The sequence below is a fragment of the Carassius carassius genome, chromosome 28 (genome assembly GCF_963082965.1).
Source record: "Carassius carassius chromosome 28, fCarCar2.1, whole genome shotgun sequence".
Taxonomy (NCBI): domain Eukaryota; kingdom Metazoa; phylum Chordata; class Actinopteri; order Cypriniformes; family Cyprinidae; genus Carassius; species Carassius carassius.
The window spans coordinates 17726470-17737262 of record NC_081782.1 but is presented as its reverse complement, the minus strand read 5'-3'; the positions used below and the strand labels follow the sequence as shown (position 1 = coordinate 17737262).

Here is a 10793-nt window from a genome sequence, read left to right as displayed (position 1 = left end):
TTACTTTGATTTGCTGTTACTTTTTTAGTATTATTATTATTATTTTTTTTAGCTATTATCTTTTTTTTTCTTTCGTAATAAGACAAAATTAAACTCAAATAATGCGGGTTCGTTGGATTAAATGCGACTGCGAAATCTTGGAATAAAAACTCATTGTGCTCTGATGCAGCATAGTTTGTAGAATAGGAAGTGCATTGCTATTGGCCAGTTTGTCAGGGGTGTTCGTTGACATAGAGGATTGCAGTGAAGATCACTGGCAGCAGATTTCTGTACGAGTTTTGTGAACTTGTAACATGGATCGCTGGAAAGGCAGGGTTGCTCTTGTCACTGGAGCTTCAGTGGGAATCGGAGCAGCGATCGCGAAGTCTCTTGTCCAGCATGGCATGAAGGTGGTCGGCTGTGCCAGAAATGTGGAGCAAATTCAGGTAATTATACAGCTATGAGGAATAAATCGGCACATTGTGCTGAAAAAAATCGTTAAGTAGTGGTAATTTATGCCTCTATGATTATACAGAGGTCGTCCACAGCCTGCATTGGTCACTACTGATTCAGTGTAACTGAATAATAGTCTATCACTATCATGTTACATTACACCTGTATGCTTTCTTGGAAAACGAAAGGGTATATTCCATTAAGTAAGTCCGTTTTTGAGATCTTCAGGCCATCCCAGGATTCATTATAGTAAAGTGTTTTAGATGGAAACGTCTGCTAAGAAATAAATGTAAATTATGTATATCTTGAAGCTGTGAATGAAGCGTCTATCACTCTGTAGCAAAGATGAAATCGTTTTGATACAAATTAAGAGCAGTAGCAATAATAAGTTTGTATCCCTCTGCCAATGGTTTTAAATGTGAATCTCAAAGTACTCTTTCCTTTCACAGAAATCGGCAGCAGATTGTGTCAGTAGTGGATTCAGTGGCACACTGATACCATATAAATGTGATCTGTCTGTAGAGGATGACGTGTTATCCATGTTCTCCTGGATCAAAGTTCAACATCAGGGCATTGACGTGTGCATTAATAATGCTGGTTTGGCTCTCCCAGAGCCTCTGTTGAGCGGCAAAACCAGTGGCTGGAGGACTATGATGGATGTATGTACTTCAGATAAGCAGTTTTCCTTATCTAACATGCAGAGTGAGTCATACTAGTCATTGCCAAATGTTCATATTTTGCAGGTGAATGTCATTGCCCTGTCAGTGTGCACCCGTGAGGCTTACAAGTCCATGAAAGAAAGAAAAATTGATGATGGTCATATCATTAATATCAACAGGTACCAGTGATTTTATTGCACCCTTGTTCTATGTACTCATTTTCCTGTCTATGTTTAGACAAAAAAAGCATTCAGTGTCTTAAAATAAGTTTTTTAGTATTTGTGGACACCGGGTCATCAACAGTGCTGATGCACACTTCTACACTGCCAGCAAATATGCAGTGACGGCTCTCACAGAAGGTTTAAGGCAAGAGTTACGAGAAGCCAAAACCCACATACGTGCCACGGTAAGAGCAGGAGGGTCAAGATGTTCTTCTGTTCAACACTTTATTTGTGTAATATGAATGCTGCATGTCGTATTGCAAGACTTGTTGGTACTAAGTGTGCTCTTTCTTTAACAGTGTATTTCTCCTGGCATAGTGAAGACAGAATTTGCCTACCGACTCTTTAGCGAAAACCCAGAAAAGGCTGCTGCTACTTATAAAAGTGAAAAGGTATAGACAAATTCTGATTCCTTATATGTTGAAGGTCATCATTGATGTGTTTAAATATCATATTTACAGTGCCTACAAGCAGTTGACATCGCAAACACAGTGGTGTATGTCCTGAGTGCTCCTCCTCATGTTCAAGTAAGCATCATCCATCACTGGAGAAACTGTTTGTCCTGTTAAAGGCAGGGTAGGTAAAAAATGTATAAAAAACTTTTTTTCCAAATTTGTTTAAACTTTATTTATATATCAATACATAATTAAAATGTAAGTACTCTGAAAAAGAAAGTATAAAAATCGAGTGTCTGTAGACCTCTCACGACTGTTTTAAAGACAGCTCATTATTTCCATTCACTCCACCCCCTCCCTTCTGGGCTCCTTCCAAAGCCTCTACTACGGCTCGCTAAGTAATGTTATGTTCAGAGGCGTCGTGCCCATTCAAAGTGAGGGGGCACGTGCCCCCTCAGATTTCTGAGCCAAGTGGATTTTAAATGCAGCTTCCAAACGAAAAAAAAAAAAAAATTGCAGAATAATATTTTTTATATATTTGATACAATCACAGCGGTGTGATTAGATCGTTCAGTGCACAGCATCAGCTGCTAAATTCAAATCTGCGTTCGCTGGCTGGCGCTCAGCCAGTGACAGACGCGTTCGTACAACGCTTCATGATAACCAATCAGAAACTATTCTGTTGCGCTTATGGATGCAATGGCCAATGAGAGACGGCCAGAAGAGTCATCACTGAAACGCGGTGTTTTGTTCACTTGCTCGCTGACTGAATTATTTAGCGAATTCTCTCATCAGAAACAACAAAAAGTGCAGATGTGCGTACGAATGTAAGTAAGATATTCGTTTCATAATGTAAAGTGCTTCAGTGATTTTTAATGGGGGTTTTTGAGAGTGCCTGAACTCTGGCTAGACTGAATGAAAATGTTTTTTGATAATGTAAATGTTCTTTACTCTCTGTAAAATGAAAGTGTTAAAATATGTATCTTACAATATTGTTATTAAAATTAACAAATTTACATTAAATGCAAATTCAGTCGTATTAAAAATATTTTATGGCATGATATGGCACTTAAGTAAAAAGTCAGGTTTTTATGTGTAGTTAATAGATTACACTACATTTCCATATATTGATCAAATAACAATCTATAAAGGTGCAAAACGCGTTTACCTACACATATTTGAGAAACGAGATATTTCCTGATATATTAAGCATGTTTGGAATTGTTTTGAATAAAAAGGAAAAATAATAATAAAAAATAAGCCTATATCAGTTATACAGTGCTTTCGTAGAATGACTTATACTCACGAACCCCCCCCAAATGTGCCCCCTCAAAAATCATGAATGCATGACGCCCCTGGTTATGTTAGCTATATTACGCAGCTACGTGTGCTAATGACACATGCTTCATGAAAAAATAAAAGAGAAAAAGAAAGATTTACCTGTCCAGCAGAAATAAAGCCATCAAGGAGTCACTTTTCAGCCCCTTGAGTTCCCTCAGTTCTCGATATCGCTGGAAAGCCACGCCGAAATTAACTCGCGTTTTATTTCTTTGTTTATCCAAAGACTTTTTGTTCATTGCCTTTTCTTGTACTGTTACTGTCTTCCTTTTTTTGCCTGGTTTGCCTTCACTAACTGCATAGGCTGGTACTGTGAATTTTGCTTGCTGTTTCTCTGCCATTGTTTTGGTATTCCTAGGATCTGTGCCTCTTGAATTCCTCAAATCAAACGTGCACGCGCAAGTGGGCACGTCATGTGTGGCAAAAGGGTGGTTGCCATGGTTGCGAGAGAGTGACAGTCGCCTAAACCAATCCTATGTTTCGTCCCGAATGGCAATAATGAGCTGTGTTTAATACAGATTAAACGGTCTAGAGTCACTCGATTTTTATACTCTTTTTATCAGAGTACTTACATTTTAATTATGCATTGATATATATAGAAAGTTTAAACAAATTTGGAAGAAAGTTGTTTATACATTTTTTTACCTACCCTGCCTTTAATGTTTGCTGTCACTTAATCAATGTTCAGATTATGAGATGAATAAGATATTTTGGAGATAAGAATTTGTCAGAAATTAGAATAATTGCTGTTCTTTGTCGTTTAAACTGCTGTCAATTCAATTTAATCAAAAATAAATTTGAGGAGCACTTGAAAATGCCTGCATTGGATTTTTAGGTGATATCTTGATTTAATGGCTGAATCATGTAATATAATAGTTTTTCCTTCCTTTTGTGTAGATTGGTGACATTGAGATCACGCCAGTGGATCAGTCAATGTAACTGGCTCAAGTTAAATGGGATCAAACATCTCGACACACTGTGAAAGAATTTGAAGTACAATCTAAATAAATCTATAAAATAATTATTGCTCAATTTACTAGTAGGTTTAGAAATAAAGTACATTTACTTTACTATATGTATTGTAAAAGTTACAAGACAGGCAAAAATTTTGATTTTTTAAAAAAAAGGTTTTAAATGCTCTTGGTGCTGTTTTACTTAAATATTTTTACAAAAATCATCCTTGCAAAATGTGGTTTTACTGACATATTGCTAAACATTTACAAAGAATCAGTGCTGATTTCAGCTCTGAATTTGCAGCTCCGCATTAATGGTTTACATTGCATCAATGGCTTTGATCAAACTTAATTATTAAGTAAGTTATTGACTTACTTAACACTTAATTTTCTTCTGAAGATTTGAACTATAGTGCAGTGTTTTATGACATACATTTATGATGCTTTTGTGTTATTTTGGAGCTTGAGGCTTCAATCGTTATTCACTTTAATTATAAGAACAGCAAGGATATTCTTCAAATATTTAGCTGTTTCATTGATAGAGGAAAGTCATGTGGATTTAAACTGATATTTTTGAATTGCCAGTATATCCATATCTAGACCCAGTTTAAATTTTTGATAATTTGTATTTTTATTCCTAAAGTGTGGGTGTGGGAGGAGTTTATTACCAAATAGCTCTTCTGGTTTTCTGGTTCTCTCTGAAACCAAATATGACGTCTATTGAAAACTGAAAAGTAAACTACTGCAAGCGTTATCATGCCATGATTGGAAAACAGTACCTTTTAATAAATTATAAATTATCTTGTCAAACATGGTTGAAGTTAGTAAAAGAGTCTCGACGCCTCGTTTTCCTCCAAAACCATAGTATAGTTTTGAAAGGTATTGAAAAACAAGTGGTACTTTTCTGTGTATTTATAGTGTAAATGACAATCATTCAACTGATTTTTGCACTTGCTTTCAGTTCGGAATCTATGGCTGCTCATGGCCCAATGTTTCCTCCTCATGCATGATTGGCATCTCAAGGAAAAATGCCTAGCAACTAGAAAAGTTCAGCCCTGTTAATGCTTTGAGGGAAGCATTGTTTTGCCATTAAAAATGTCTGCTTAAAAATGTAAAGCTTGTGCTTTAAACCAAACATAGATGAGTTATTTAGCCACTTTTCATACTTTTTACCCACTTGACATTCATTGGAGTTCCTCTGTGGTCTTAGATGACCTGTCACGTCTCGTCTCAGCATGCGGACTGAACGTGCAGTTACTCAGCAAAAGCCTCTTGTTCTCATGGGAACACAGTCCCACCCTTTTAACCCCATTTCCATGACCGTAACAGCACGAAACGCTGCGGAACCAATCGTGAATTGTCTTTTATGCTTTGTAAATGATACTATTGTACTGTTTTTGGAATGTATATCATTTCATAACGTCTACACCCTCTGAATGTTGGATAATTATTCCGTGTCTGGGAACCACGGAGCTGGTATAAGACTCCACATTGTTTTCACACACTCGTTCTTAAACTGCTGAGTACAGCGGGGTCGCGCGGAGGAGGAAGTTGGTGTGATGCAAAATGGTGTGATGTTCGGCTCAGGCCATAATGTGAATAAATTTGGGCGGTCCCTCATTTGAATAAAGGAAATCCCACATTGGGCTCCCTTGAGTAGAGTACGTGTTTGAAAACCCTGTCGAAATATATATTCAGTGGCCCCAACTTTAATAGTCAGAGGTCAGATCCCCCAAACCCCATAATTCACACACTGATTAATTATGCATGTCCAAACCTTTACTTTTAGTAATTTCTAATTCATATGCATTATTGTTGCACTGTGGCTTGAATCAGAACTTCAGACTTGCGATTCTGCAAACTAAGGTCTTGCTTTCTAACAAGAGCATGTGAGGGTCAGCTGACAGGAGATTTGAATCCAGTGTTACAATACTCATTTAATGTCAGATGGAGGGAGAGGTACCTAAAGCAGATTATCCTTTGAGAAGAATGTGACCTGTTCTGCTTAAGTCCACTGGCAAAGGCCTAAAAAGGCCAAAGTCTGTGCAAGAACAAAGACTATCTTAAATGGACTCAGTGCACTGCAGATACACGGCTGGGGGGGGGGTTGCTGTTAATAATTAGGTTACCTGGAGGAACACAACTTTTTGTTTCTTAAAAACAAAACCCATACTGTGAAGAAAAGGAATGTTTTCTCAAACCATGCTAATGGAAGGACCACCAGTGCTCTTATAAACTTTATTCAGCAATCATGTTGAGAAACACATGCTTTATAAAACTGATCCGATCTATCAGTCTACCATCAACAGAGTTGTAAAAACAGAGTAGGTAAAAACATGCTGCTTATTAAAACAATATCATATGGCAGCCTAGAAGATAAAAAAAAGTTTGGTCGCACCATGCGGAGCTTCTTGAGTTTCATTCTTTCTTAACTTTTCCACGCTTTTCTCGATGTCCTCGCTCCCTGCTTCTCTTCCTTTTCATGTTCTTAGGTCTGCGGGTTGCCGTGGATGCAGTGTTAGTCTGTAGGAGAGGAAACATTGGTGCTGTGTTCATCTCAGGATCCTTCAACTGAATCTCAGTGTCCTTTTCGATCAGAGTCGGGAGGGGTGTGGTGTCTGCAACATCAGGCAAAAAGGCTTCATAGCAGATTTTGATTACACGCCTTCCTTTGTTCTTCCTACCATTGGTGTCCTTCAAACTTTCTGTTGGGTTTTCAACTTGGTCCAATCCCAGACGCTCTAGTACATCGGTTGGCCCCACAGTTGCAGAACCTGTGAACAATAGTGGATCCTGAGAGCTGATATCACGAGGAGGTTCTTCTGTAGAGGAGGCAATGATTTTCCTCATTCTCTTTCTTCCTTCTCTCTGCCTTGAACTTGGCCTTTTGGTTTTAACAATGGGTGAATTTTGTGCTGTAGTGACTACAGGTCCCTTTTCTTCCGAGTGCATTGTACTTGGCATCATCTCATTTCTTACAGTGCCAGCTGGATGCTCAGGTTTTGACGTTACGAAGCTGACACCTTCAGACGGACTAGTCGAGAGAGTTTCTTCCTTGGCTTCCGTGGGAGGGTTGTTTTTTCTTTGATTTTTCTTTCTGGCTCTTTGTCTCAACTTAGCTCTGGTCTTATCGCGGACAGCTGGGGTAATGTGAGCTGCAGGCGAGGTGGAGACTAACTCTGTGTCATTTGCTTGTCTGTGCTCTAGAATGTCTGGTTCTTTATCTTTGGTCTTTATTGAGGTGGTAATGGTAACAACATCCTGATTATCATTCACTGTCCTCTGAGGATCGTCCCTCATCATCTTATTAGAATTTCCTTCAGAGTCTAGCTCGCTGTTCATGAAATTGTTTTCTTTTATTCTAAACCGATTCATCTTTGCTGCTTCCTCTGCAAAGTTGTTCTTACCCATGACCTCCTCTGTCTGACTGGTCGATGGCGCTCTGGTCGTCCCTTCGTCGACCTTTAACACAGCACTAAGTTTTTTATTCTTCTTCCTGCCTTTACCCTTTCCTATTTTCTTCTGATTCTCTTTTTTCTTCTTGCTGGAATTTTTCTTCCTCTTCTTCTCTGACGTCTGAGTTTCTCCTTTGCCTGTGTCTGCAGACGAGCTTTGAGAGGTGGAGACTGTGGCGAGCACTTTAATGAAATCCTCTGCAGCCGTCACCACGTTTGTGAGTGAGGGCTCCTCAGGGGCAGCGGTCTTTGAGAATGATGACTGCGTTGTGCTTTCAGAGGATGTTGTGTTCTGCTTTTCTTCGTCTGATTGTTTCTTCTTTGGAGGAGCGATAGTCAATACATCAATGACATCAATGCCTCCAAAGTCATAAGGGATTGATTCTTTAATCACTGCCACAGGAACTCTGTCATACTTTTTACACCTTCATGATGGAGAGAAGAGTAAAAACTGCATTAATTGGGCTATTAATTTGGCTACTGTAAATTGTGCGGCAGAATATAAGAAAGGAATTTGATAGAATTACATAGAATTTGATACTTACACCCCATACCAGTGACGCTCAACACACTGCTCTTCAAATGAAAACTCAAAGCAAGGAACTTCGATCACGTTAAAGAAGGCTTGTCCAACCACTCGGGATGAAGTGTCATTGACAAGTCTCAGGCATTCCTTCAAGCTGTAAGGTGCAGATGTAAGCATATAAATGTCCATTATCTTAAATAAATTTGGAGATGATTTCAAAATGTCTAAATTTTTTCAGCATTTACATTTTATTGCAGGTCTAACATCAGTTAAAAAATTTTTTTTTGAAAACATACACTGCAAAAATTGGTAACCTGCTGCAAACATTTCTGCCTGATCTAAGCCTTACATTTTGTTATCCTTATGACAGTTCTATGAAAAATAATTTTCAGTAAAAATTCATTGGTGTTGATTGTTGTAACCTCAAGTGAAGCACGTTAATGTTTTGTAGGCAGCTAACAAATATCAAGAGATTTTATTTTAGCACATTTTCAGATTATTCCATCATTTTTCCATTATTTTAGTCACATTTTAGTCATTCAGATGAATAGAATAAAATTAAAAAACACAATTAATAGAAAGTTGTGAAAACGGCATATAGACAACAGTAGGAGTTTTGAAGTGTTTAAAGTAGCTTTAAATGAAGTATTGCATGTCAGGCTGCTGTCATCTCATCTGTCAAATATGGACCAGATCAAACTTACGCATTGTCGCAGTCGCAGTGGCTGAGGGAGTGCCATTTGAAGTTGGTGTATCCATAATTGGAGGAGAACGCATGGATGACATATGGGCAGTGATCGTGAACGCGGCAACATTTGTCAGTCTCTTCGAATTCGCCTGAGGGTGAAAAAGAAATCACATGCACAGAATGCCTAAACACATGCTACAGTATGAAAATTTAAAAATAATAGTCTATGGAAGTCTGTGAATTAAAGTCAACTCACCTAACTGATCATAATGATCTGCGATGTTTCCTGCACCACACCAAAGTGTCCCGGGATACGTGAAGCCTCGCTTGGTTCGCGTCTTTTTATTGTTCGCAGCATCCGAGTTCGACTCTTTTGCTTGTTTTGTTGTCCTGATCAAATTCCTGTCGCCTTTCGATTTCAGCTTGCCACAGTTAGCCTTTGCCTCGGACACCCCAGTCAAACTCATCTTCAAATCGGAGCTCATTTGGTTCCTTAGCCCAAGTCTGCACACGTGCATGAAGGATTTAACTTGCATTTGGTTTTGGCTCACAGAGCAGTCGACCAGACGGCCCTCAGAGTCGTGCACAGAGCGAACCTCTTCAGCCCCATCGGTGACCTGATGGAGATGATACTCTCCCACAACCGAACTTTTGGCGCAAAGGGTGTTGTTGAGCATGTAAAAGAGCTCTTTGCTCTCTTGTTCTGCATCTAAAGCTTGGTTTAAGAATTCGCCTTTAACAAAGTTCCTGTCTAAATAAGACAGAAACACGAAAAACACGGACCACATCGCGGCGGGCGGCACTTTCAGCACCACGGAGTCTCAGACAGCACCGCAGCCTCTCCTGTCCGACGAGTACCGGATTATTTCACCGGCTGCCGTGGGTATTAATATATTGCCGGTCAATAATGGGAGGGGTCTGTCATTTAATTAACCCTTTCATCCTCCAATGAACTTGAATACCCTAATGTGCATCTGTTTCCTCCTCCTGGCGTCCCTGTGGCAAGCGAACAATGTGCAATGATTTCCAATGGTCGGTTGCACCTTATTTATTTGCAAAAGGCAAATTCGTATTTCTGATTTGCGAGAGGGAGATATTTGCAAGGCAAAAGGGTATTCTTGTTTCATTTCTTTTTAAAAGTGGCCTAAATCAATGCTTTGTCGAAACCACATTTTGTATTATTGTTATTATTATTATTATTATTATTTTTATTACATTTTAAGACTATAGAAACCATGGCATTAAAGCATGAAACAGAATTAGGCTACAGGTAGGCAATTTAAGGCAAATTTAGGTATGAATTCTACAAAGACGTTCTAAACGAAAGATTGGAGATAGCCTTGGCTATTCTTTGTAGAAGTAAAATACTTTTTCAAACAACGTTTAATTAACCACAAAGAGATTAGCCTACAAGGGATTTCTAGGGAAACGATCGAAATAATTATCTGTTTGATAGCTTTGCGTCAGAATTAGTGATTATTTATTAGTTTGTTATGTATTTACACATCACAAATATATCACAAACGTTTGTATTTTGATTAAAACATATTTGAGTTAAGTCTAATGCACTAGGGGCGTTGTATCAGAACTACAGAATATATATTTAAATAAATGACTTTCGTGCCCCTGAAAGTCATTGAATGAATGTAGGGTGTAATGGATATGTGTGTTTTGACCGCAAGTAACCCCATCTCTCCCCACACCTTGAGATTTACTTTGGTGACGCAGCAAGGAGGAGGTTCCTTTGGCGCTTTCCATAGTAACAAGAGATGGGGTGATTCTTCCGACCCAACGAGATTGGGCATTCTAATTTCACAAAAGGAATGGGTAGTGACCTAATTTGGAACAGTGGGCTTTTTCAATGCAGACCAATGAAGACTCGTGCAGTTACTGAACATCAGTGTCTTTTCCTATGGTTACATGGTCTTAACTTTGGGACTTTAACAGACGCAGGCGCCAGTAGAGTGAAAAAGAGTAATTTAAGAAGAGAACGCACGTTTGTCCTTGTCCATATGTAAATAAATTTGCAATTGTTCGTGGCTATTGCTTTCAAGCAATTCAATGTGTAGCTTTCCATAGTATTTCTAAGAAAAATATCATATGATTAAAACCGTTCATCCCAGAGC

General features: G+C 38.7%; 2 protein-coding genes and 1 long non-coding RNA gene across 3 annotated transcripts; 2 read left to right on the top strand and 1 right to left on the bottom strand.

Annotated features, from left to right (window-relative positions):
* The first annotated feature begins 217 nt into the window (after nucleotides 1-217).
* On the top strand, nucleotides 218-4139 carry LOC132108140 (dehydrogenase/reductase SDR family member 11-like). Its single transcript, XM_059514710.1, has 7 exons — nucleotides 218-425; nucleotides 882-1091; nucleotides 1176-1270; nucleotides 1368-1497; nucleotides 1612-1704; nucleotides 1774-1839; nucleotides 3943-4139. Exons 1-7 carry the CDS (start codon nucleotides 294-296, stop codon nucleotides 3982-3984), a joined length of 768 nt encoding a protein of 255 aa, XP_059370693.1. The 5' UTR covers nucleotides 218-293; the 3' UTR covers nucleotides 3985-4139.
* Nucleotides 4140-4195: 56 nt separating this feature from the next.
* On the top strand, nucleotides 4196-5110 carry LOC132108138 (uncharacterized). Its single transcript, XR_009424410.1, has 2 exons — nucleotides 4196-4417; nucleotides 4467-5110. It is a non-coding gene; the product is annotated as an uncharacterized LOC132108138 (long non-coding RNA).
* A 1076-nt stretch (nucleotides 5111-6186) lies between these two features.
* proca1 (protein interacting with cyclin A1) lies at nucleotides 6187-9978 on the bottom strand. Its single transcript, XM_059514709.1, has 4 exons — nucleotides 8924-9978; nucleotides 8684-8816; nucleotides 7999-8133; nucleotides 6187-7878 (listed from the first exon to the last, which is right to left on the bottom strand). The coding sequence occupies exons 1-4, from the start codon at nucleotides 9453-9455 to the stop codon at nucleotides 6417-6419; spliced, it is 2262 nt and encodes a 753-aa protein (XP_059370692.1). The 5' UTR covers nucleotides 9456-9978; the 3' UTR covers nucleotides 6187-6416.
* Nucleotides 9979-10793: the final 815 nt, after the last annotated feature.

What these genes read in the sequence shown, in the direction of transcription:
- LOC132108140 (XM_059514710.1), top strand. Translation starts at nt 294, where the DNA reads ATGGATCGCTGGAAAGGCAGGGTTGCTCTTGTCACTGGAGCTTCAGTG. An exon ending in GAAATGTGGAGCAAATTCAG is followed by an intron (nt 426 to 881) that starts GTAATTATACAG and finishes TTCCTTTCACAG; the next exon opens with AAATCGGCAGCAGATTGTGT. An exon ending in GCTGGAGGACTATGATGGAT is followed by an intron (nt 1,092 to 1,175) that starts GTATGTACTTCA and finishes CATATTTTGCAG; the next exon opens with GTGAATGTCATTGCCCTGTC.
- proca1 (XM_059514709.1), bottom strand. Translation starts at nt 9,455, where the DNA reads ATGTGGTCCGTGTTTTTCGTGTTTCTGTCTTATTTAGACAGGAACTTT. An exon ending in AGATCATTATGATCAGTTAG is followed by an intron (nt 8,817 to 8,923) that starts GTGAGTTGACTT and finishes TTTCACCCTCAG; the next exon opens with GCGAATTCGAAGAGACTGAC. An exon ending in GAGCGTCACTGGTATGGGGT is followed by an intron (nt 7,879 to 7,998) that starts GTAAGTATCAAA and finishes TCCATCATGAAG; the next exon opens with GTGTAAAAAGTATGACAGAG.